At 40.0% G+C, this 9,488-nt stretch overlaps 1 protein-coding gene across 2 annotated transcripts; it reads right to left on the reverse strand.

Annotated features, from left to right (window-relative positions):
- Positions 1-494: 494 nt before the first annotated feature.
- On the reverse strand, positions 495-9,086 carry limd2 (LIM domain containing 2). Of its 2 annotated transcripts, XM_004071187.4 has the most exons (4): positions 8,870-9,086; positions 3,112-3,156; positions 1,688-1,824; positions 495-1,601 (listed from the first exon to the last, which is right to left on the reverse strand). In XM_004071187.4, exons 1-4 carry the CDS (start codon positions 9,071-9,073, stop codon positions 1,442-1,444), a joined length of 546 nt encoding a protein of 181 aa, XP_004071235.2. In that variant the 5' UTR covers positions 9,074-9,086; the 3' UTR covers positions 495-1,441. The 2 variants fall into 2 exon arrangements, with proteins under 2 accessions (XP_004071235.2, XP_020560746.1); XM_020705087.2 differs by lacking the exon at positions 3,112-3,156.
- Between the last annotated feature and the right edge of the window lie 402 nt (positions 9,087-9,488).

Consider the following 9,488-nt stretch of genomic DNA (forward strand, 5'->3'; position numbering starts at 1 on the left):
TGGATTCTGTCACGGGGTAAAACACGTTAATGTCCTAATAAAGTACCAAAGTGTATGAATACAGCTAAAAGGGAGAAACCATCACAATACACCAAGAGCCTGCATGCATGAAGAACAAAAGGAGCACAATTGGGAGGCTCCATTCTGGGTAAATACTTAAACATTTGCCCTAATCTGTTAAAGACCCACTCCGTTGTGGCATTTTTCTGATGATGGAGGACACATATAATGAATATTAAGCTTAAAGCTGCATTTCTGAGTTTTTCTTTATTCACATTGGGCTCCATTCTGATGCATCCACTTGCAGACAAATAGATCAATGTACGTCTTTGTTTTCCTTCAATGATGCACGCCATTTTTGTTGCACCAGTAATCTTGGGGTGTGAGAGGCTGTAAGCTAGTGGGCGAGCATGTGAACAGAGAGCTCTCAGCTACTGAATTCCTGCCGCTCTGCAGAAACTGTCTCAGAAAACAGGTTTGTTGATTTTGTTTTAAAAAAAACCCTGCATGTTCATAATTAAAAGACCACTGGGAACACTTTAAAAATAGCTCAAAGGATGATCGGAGTGGGTCCTTTTAATAAAGATTTTTTGGATTCAGGGGCTTTTGTGCACCTTTGAGTCATTTTCCAACATCCTGCCTATATATAATAAACGTTTGTGCACCACAAGTACAGTACGGGGGGGGCTGTTCACCAACCACAAACTACAACGCTATGTTGACACTATACACACGCTGACAATTACATCAACATTTGTACATTAAAAAGCACAGGGAGGAACAAGCTCTCAAAACTGTTTGCTGTTCATCCATGGAACCGAACCGTCCACGACACGAAAGACCATCAGAAGACACGGCTTTTGGGACCCGGTCCACATGCAGGGGGTAGGGGCTAATGCCGTCTTAAAGTGGGAATCAGGGGCTGAGATTTATAGAGATAAATATTGAAACCAAAACATGAGGTGAGCTGTTGCCGGTGTGCACAATTCTTACAGGGTACCCTGTTTGCTCCTGAAATTAACTTTGACTGGCAGAGCTGTCTAACAGGCTTTCCTACTGCAGAGGATGATCTTTTATTTATAACTTTAAACTTCATTCTTGTGTAAAGGTTGACCTGAGTGCATGCTCTAAATGCAGGAAATTTATACGAGCATACGACTATCTTATAAAAAAAAAGAAAACATGAAGCAAATTATGGAGAAAAGTCAAACAGAAACCATTTAAGAGGAGTTTTGTTACTTTGCATACCAGAGAAGGCTTTTTGGTCACAATCAACCAATATTAAAGTGGAAATTGGAAAATAAAACAGAAAAAGGCAATAAAAGAATTGTGTGATGGCGTTCAAAAAGAGTGCATTTCTGTAGTCACTGTTAAAAGGAAAACTAGAGAAGTTAAGCAGAAAATAAAAGGCAGATCTGGGGCGGCATACAGGCAGACGGGATCATGGTGTCTTTGTTATATTATCTGTCTCCTTGGAGGCCCACAGCTCTTTGTGTTGCTTGCGTCCAAAGCCCTCGTCATAGTTTCCTTTGCTTTTGAAAAGCTGCTGGAAGTGGGGTTTGCAGTAAAACTCTCCTTGAAGGGCTGCAAAGGTGCCAAGGCTATCAAAGGGGGAAAGAGAAAGAAATACTGTTAAGTACAAGCATGGAGGACGAGATATTCAAACAAAAACACACAGTGTACACACCTGAGTTTGGCGTTGCAGTGTTTGCAGCAGAAACAAGACAGATGGAAGACCTGGTCGTTGGCCACCAATCTCTCCATTGGATAGACCGTCTTCTCACATGATGTGCACACTTCCTTCTGGGTCTTAAAACTAAAAGACTGCGTCCAGAAGCACACAGACACACAGCGTTACATCACAGCAAAGTGAGAGCTCGCAAAAAGAAAAAGAAAAAAAATTGTTGCAGTAAAGTTTGATCTTCTAACGCTACGTTCACACCGTACGCGAGTTTCACATCAGAGGCATCAATGTACAGACGCGATCAGAGATCCTGTAGCCCACTTTGAGGGTCAGGCGTGGCGCGGTGGTCTGGCAGCAGCACCATTCGGACGTTGCGATGCATCCAGAGTTCAAATATCTAAAACTGCGGTGAAGAATATGCGTCACGTCAACCCATCAGGGATTCAGCGGGTAAAGTCCAAAACCAGCATAGAGCTCGTTGTTCTACTCATGGACTTCATGATTCTATTCTTATTTTTTCCTTGGAAGCACCAAGTCAATGCTTCCATGTAGGAATGAGGCTGAAAACTTTGTAGCTCCTCCCACACGCGTCAAGCTTATGAACACATTTTTAGACAAGAATCAAGCAGCAAATTTTCATGCTCTATGAAAGACTGGCAGCGGACGCAAACTTTAGGCGCAAGCCGAGCACAGCAAAAGAGATCACTGAGTGACCAAAGTGGAGTGAAGCACGAGAAACACACGGGGGTTGACCCGTACGCTGCTGCCGGTTCTCGGGTTGTCCGGGCCCATAGAGGGTCATAAACAGGAGCAGCTGCATCTTAATGGGAGCACAGGTGTGCCTTCCAGTTCCCCTCAGGCCCGACTTAAGAGACATCGTAAAGATTGCCTTGAGTGTGGTAAAAGGGGAATCGGGAAGTATTTGAAAAACTAAATGCAAGTTGGAGACCATTATGAGCTAGTGGTGATGCCGTCGTACGGTGTCCTTACGCCGCACTAGCTTTTATCAAAGTGTGAGTACTGGCTCCTTACTGACGTTGTGCAAATGCTAAACACACAGCGTGTCTACGTCATACGCAAGTGTCTGTAGGACGGCCACACAAACTACGCTCTGATAGTCTCATTTCCTAGGAGTCCACACTCATCACTTGAACAGCACTAATTGCCTCCTTGTGCTGTGCGCAGGGTTTGAAAAATTAATAATGTGTACAACACGCCTGCGTCTCACCTACTCCACCTCAACCACTTACGCCTTGTTTAAGTCTTTGTGATGACCTGTTGCTCGCCGCATGCCGGTAGAATACAAGCAAACGATTTCCCTCTACAGGTTTACGGAGGTTTATGATGCACTCGTAAGGGCAGTTATGACCTTGGCCTAAAAACTGGAAACAATAAATCTGTTATGGAAATGGAAAGACAAACTATACCTTGGACCGCTGGACAGGCTTTTCCTCAGTGGCGTTTCTGGTCTCCTGGAAAAGAAAAAACCTTTATGGAATAAAGATGTAAAACGTGTACCACCTTTAGAACCCGCTTTTAGTCCGAACCTGCATTTTTAGGAGCACTGGTGTTTGCTTACATATGTGTCCTATCAAATTCCAAGCAACTGAAGAGGTTCAGAAATGGCGTGGCGTCCTCTCTTTACCGATGCGTCCGTTTGTACTGTCATTCTGATCCATTTCTCGCCCCCCAGTTTCCATTCTTTCCATCTGTCTTTTAGCACCCCAGGGAGAGGATCAGGTGCCTTCTGTTTGTTCTGCATCCAACCGCCATCAGCACAGCACAACAGTCCAGAACCGGTCTGAAGTAAAGAACAATATGTGCTCTTTGCAAACGTTGGGAGCTTCCTCGCCGAGTTCTGGGGCCGGTTTATGAAAATATTTTGTAATAAACTCTATGATTATGTAAATTCGTCGATTTTCTGCGGTTACCACTATGACTGATGCTTTGAATTGCAAACTGAAGATGAGGATGAAGGCTTTTCTGAAGTGATTCCTTCAGCGTAAAAAGACTTTATGTGAAGCTGACTGGCAAGTGAAAAACTCGCATCGAACTGGGAAATAAGGCAGGGGAAAAGTCCAGCGCTGACTCTGCTGAAAGCTTGTTATGTAAAGCAGTTTGGCTGAATCTGGAGACGGTGGATTAGTAACGCGGGAGAATAACCTATGCCCATGTTGCACAAGGAAACAAAGATTTGATCAGGAAAAGGGCCATTTTATTAGGGTCCAGGAAAAGAACAAAGTAAACAGAACAGCTGTTATTTTGCAGGCAAGCTCTTCCAACTCCAATCGATAATTTATTGACGCTCAAGTAGGAAAAGTAACGGGCAAAGAAACAGAAAAGACTGTTCAGCAAAGAGATTACAATATTTAAACGCTTCTTTTCAAAGACTGTGGGAACAAAGTTAAGCAAATATGTCAGTCTAAATGTGACGCATCTAGTTGGAAAAGATTGTTTATTGTCCAGACAAAAGGCTTATTAATGCAGTGCATGTCTGTTTAGGCCACTTTAACGCACTTCCTGCTCACTGATGCAAACCATTGCTCTAAAACCTTCCAGAATTGTAAAATTCAATGTAAATTATGTTTATTGATTGTCTGAGTCCATCATTCTTTTTTTTTTTTTTTAACTGACTTCATCTCCGCTGGACGGGAAGGAACATTACTGCGGTTAAACTCATGTTTGGAAATGATAAGTGAATCCACAGCCATGTTTTGCCGTTTCCTTTAGATCCAGTCCCACCAGCGAGCCGGCTGCCTTTGCAGCATTTTTTCCCCTGGAGAACAGCTCATTTGTTGTTGCTAGATACAAAGATCACTCTTTTCTGTTTGTCTAACAGGCTGCATGCTAAACCACTTCCTCTTGATGCAGGAAAGCAAAAAATAAAAAAGCCCAAAAATGAAGCGTTTAATCACCCCAATTTTATTTAACACAACTGACAGTGGATCTGACTGAAAACTTCTCACAATACTTCGTTAGTAAATTATTTAAATGGAAGACCTGCAAAATATTTCAGTGTATGACATTAATCGTGGCGTGTTGCATACAAATAAAGATGCAACAAGTTTGACAATGTTTTCTTCAAAAAGAGGTAAAAGGCACGTTTAGTCGCAATGATGGAGGTAAACGTGTTTGATCAATTTGATTGGCTGGTGCCATCTGCTCTTTTTGCCTTATATGTACACGAGTTTCAGCTTCCACCAAGCAGCTCAAATGTGGCAGGAAGTAGTTGTGATATCTTCTTTCCTCAGCTGTAATTCAAGCACTAGTTTTCTTTATTTCAATTGAACTGCCCGCTAAAAATGATTATGGGATGTTTAACTGTCAGTAAAACCAATATTGGTGTGGTATATGTGCGATTTCAAACTGCCGGTTCCACAGAGCAAGGTGTTCCTGCTCAGAGTTTGTGGCGTGATGAACCAACGCTGCTGCACCTGAAACCGTTTTGAACTGTGGAGCAACAGCGTGTAAGAGGCTGGATTGTGGTCATCTTAGCAAACAAAGAACACTTTCAGCTTTCAAATCGTCTTGCAGCAAAGCTTCAACGCTAAGCTCACAGTATCGGCGACTCATACTGAGCCCTCACTGCAGATTTAATCACACCTGCACATGTCAACCAGTGAGGGGTTGTGTTTGCTTTCCAGATAACAACACGTTACCATTTTCTTTCTATTTGTCCAGACAAACCATTAGACAAACTCTGGATTACTAACATGTTTGAGAGCTTCAATAAGCTAGAATTTGTTTGATCAATGATAAAGTATTGTTGTAGCTGGTGACATTAAAAAACCCAATTTGTGTACAAATCCATCCAATTTGGAATCTTTTAACCGCAGAAAACGATGTTTTTAAAAATATTTCCAGCATTATTTTCCCAAAAATTATTCATAAAAATGGAGAAAAAGCGCAAAGATTCCTTCAAAAAAAAAAAAGATCACAAAAAACCGAGTCAAAAGTATATGTCTGTAGGTTCTGGTAAGCATTGTTCTTTGTTGAAGCTGCACAGACACCAGAACAGCTCCACTTTGTCTTCCCGGTTTATTAGATCCTTCTCCTGCTCCACAAACATTTTTCCATCAGCTTTTGGATGGACTGTAAAAGTCAAGTCAACAGCTTCAACCAAGAAGAGTAATATTTACATTTTCAAGACCTTTAAAGGGAAGACAGACCCTGTGCTGACATGTGTCGAGTAATTTTTCCAAAATAGGGTCTTTATTTGATATTTTTAGAAAAAGGATCATTGTTTTGGTGTTCGGAGAAACACAAACAAGAAGAACTGCACTCTTTCAACTCCAACACCACTAAGATACTTCTTGATTAGCTGTCAATCAGTTAAAATGTTAAGCAAACAGTATTTCTTTTTTTTTTTTTTTTTACATGTAGACCTAAGTTATGACCCTAACTGATAAGTCGCTACTTCTGAACAAATAAAAACACTTCCTGGGAATTTAAAAACACCCGAGATGAATATTTCACCTTTAAAAAGTCACGAAGAAATTCCACATTTTTCTGAAATCATAAACCAAGTGTGAGTTTAGGTATCTGAGCAGCTGGAGAACTGGTTTCAGTGGTACGGATGGGAATGCAGCGTAATCACATCAGCAGGCAGTTCTGCCACTTCTCTTCCCTTTTTTACCTTCCATGTCTCAGTAGAAACCTTACCGAGCGCTTCTCTGTTGCATGTCTGCACGACTGTGCTGTCAGCAGACAGAAACCTGTTTCAACTTCCTGTCAAACATTCAGACAAACCTTCACCAAGTTGTGTTACAGCAGGATAAACAAGGTTTGAAATAACCTGCTGATCACCGTTTCCTTAGATCTAAAAATAAATAAAAATCGATTTTTAAAAGCACTAAGATAAAGATTTTTTTATATATTTCTAAAAATGCAGTGATTAAGAACAAAACAATCTCTACAAGTTCAATCCATCATCTGTGCTTTCTTGTGTTTTATTTTACTTTTAAAACGTGAAACATTACACTTGTTTCCACACATCTTCTATTAGATGGAGAAGATGATGCAGGTTTTTTTTTTAACTTGTTCATTGTGGTGAACATCGTGCTTAGCTTTCAAAAATGTCATGGCACAAAGCCTTTGCAAAAAATGTACTTCCTCATTAAAGAAAATGGTTTGAAAGTCCAAAATAAAAGCCTTTTTGATCCTCTTATCATTTTGAGACCGTTTTAGGGGAGAGATGCTTCGGAGAAGCAGATACAGGTTACCAGTCTGTGCTGACATGCAGAACTATTTGGATTTTATATGTTATCTCCACAAAATGTAGGAGAAGAAAGCCAGCGGGGGCTTGTTGTGTAAGAATGTGCTGCAAGCTTGTGTCGACTCGACACGAGGAACTGCTGCAACATCTCAGACGGTTGGAGGGAAACAGCTCAAATATGATCAAGAAAATTGGCCTCCAGGAGTGAAATTTGGTCTTCAACAAGTCTCATGTGGTCCCAGAAAACACAACTAAACAAAACAAAGGTGAACATGCAAATATCGGCTGGGCTCGTAGAGTAACATTTCCATCACAAGCCTCGCTGATGTCCAGGACAAGAAAAGATCTCATCGCTAAATGATTAGGTTGATTGGTTCTTTTATTTTAGTTTTTAGGAAATTTTAAGTGTTTTTGATCATTTGCCACATTTAACACTTTTGTCCTGCAGCTGTGAAAAGTTTCTTGTACTGGTTAAGGTGCCCAACATTTTAAATTCGCTTTAAGTTTTCTAAATTTCCCTCAAAAAGTACATATTTTTGATAAAAGTGAATAACAGAGGTAGCATCCGTCAGGCCGAAAGCCTTCATGCTGAAACTTTAGTTATCGTTATGCCCTGGGGGGCATTTTTTTCCCCCAGTACAGAGAACCGTTTCCTCAAAGCACTAATTTGACTTGCAAAACATAATAAATAAATATAAATAAATAAATAGAAATACATAGAAGTGTGCCTAAAAAAAAATTTAAAAAAATAAAAAAAAAGACAGTAAACCCATAAAAAGTATTTGTTCTATTCAGGCAAAAAAATATATATTCTTTTGGATTTTAAATAGCCAAACTCTAAAGAAAAAAAAATTATAAACTGCACAACCTGTTTGACGGTAACACTGAACATAAACCCATCATTTACTTCTGAAGAAGGTATGCAGAAACCTAATGCAGGCCAAGAATGAGCCCAAACTGAGCGGGATAATAACACTTTGGAGCCAATAGGAGGGGTTTAATCTGTGCCTTCAACTCTCTCAGGGGGACAGATAGTGATAGAGAGACAGGAAATGAAAACATGTTAAGCTCTGTAACCATATGGCCACAAATGACCACCACTGCGGTCCTTCACACAGATAAAAAGTGGTTTCACAAAGCAAACATCTACATCTTCATCAGCTTCTGTTTGGATCTAAAGCCAAAAATCTATTTGTTTATTCATTTAATCATCAACTGAAGTGGAACTTTTACAGCAAATGACCCTAATATCCAACTCAACCACAAAACAGGAGAGATTTTCAGAATAAAAGCTAAATTATTTCATCATAGCTGTAATATTGGACTGTGTTTGAAACATCCTGCAGTTATTTTATTGATTTATTTCAATTTTGTTGTGATCAAACTTGCAATGAAATGATGAATACTTAAATGTTTACCATGATTCATTCTAAAAACACAAGATTAAAAATGGATATTAATTAAATTGTCAAGGAAAACCCTTAATGTTCTGGCTACTAGTAAATAAATTATGTAAATTAGCTAGAATCAGTAACGGAACACCTGTTTTATTTCATAGTGATATGAAATAAAAACAAAACTTGTATAGAATACAACTAAACATATGCAAATTAAAGAAAAAAAGATGGAAAGATTAGATAACGAGCACGATTAAAACTTAAATGTGTTTGATGTATTAATTAGCCATCAAGCTAGCAAAAAACAGAGACTGTTAGCATTTTGCTGAGCACGGCGGCGGGCGTTTAAATACCAGGGGAAAAAATCTGAATTTTTTTTCTTCACTTTTTGCACATATGTTCACGTTGTACTCTATAGAAACAACACCTGAACGTTTACTAGGTACAGAGACACCATCACCTCATCGCACACAACAAAACGGGCAGATGAGAGACTGCAGAGAGAGAGAGGAGAGAGACTGCAGTCGAGTCGGGCACGGTGAGAAGCAGAAGACGAGAAAAAGCACCACTCACCATCTGTGCGCTATAACGGGCCGAGAAATCACTAATTGGCGTCAAACTAGTGCAGAAATGTACCCTCGCTGTATGAGAGGCGCAGCGGTGAGAGCTGAGCTCAGTGCCGGGCGAGTTTGTAGAGCAGCTTCGCTCCCCGTCTCGGTTTTTCAACAGAACAGTCGTTTTTCCTCCGGCAGGATGTCGCGCGCCATTGGTTCTCATCTGTTCTGGGTGCGTTCAGGGTCTATCGGAAAAACCCCATCCATAACCGAATAAGGGGCTTTTACACGATTTAATTTTTTATTTATTTTTTTACATTTTGGCCTCAAAATGTATTGGCTGTATTTTGGATCTATTCATGTTACATTGACTAATTATTTGAGATGGCTACATTTAAAAAAATATGTTTTTAAACACATTTATTTTTTTACTACCTTCACAAGAAAATGCAAACAAATTACATGCATAACACTGGAGGGAATACTTGAGCTAGGCATACACAAACAGCTCAAATTTAAATTTGCAGCCAATAACAAAACTAAATTTAGAGCTTTATCTAGTTTTATCCGACTTCCAGCATGCCAAGTCAGAGAAAATTGGCCCATTCTGTTCTTCATTTACATCATAACACAACCTG

The sequence above is a fragment of the Oryzias latipes genome, chromosome 8 (assembly GCF_002234675.1).
Source record: "Oryzias latipes chromosome 8, ASM223467v1".
In the NCBI taxonomy this organism is placed as follows: Eukaryota; Metazoa; Chordata; class Actinopteri; order Beloniformes; family Adrianichthyidae; genus Oryzias; species Oryzias latipes.

Excerpts from the sequence above, each read along its gene's own strand:
- limd2 (XM_004071187.4), bottom strand. The coding sequence starts at position 9,073 with ATGAGAACCAATGGCGCGCGACATCCTGCCGGAGGAAAAACGACTGTT. Across the intron at positions 3,157-8,869 it reads CCCGTTATAGCGCACAGATG|GAGACCAGAAACGCCACTGA; the intron begins GTGAGTGGTGCT and ends TTTCTTTTCCAG. Across the intron at positions 1,825-3,111 it reads AGCCTGTCCAGCGGTCCAAG|TCTTTTAGTTTTAAGACCCA; the intron begins GTATAGTTTGTC and ends TTCTGGACGCAG.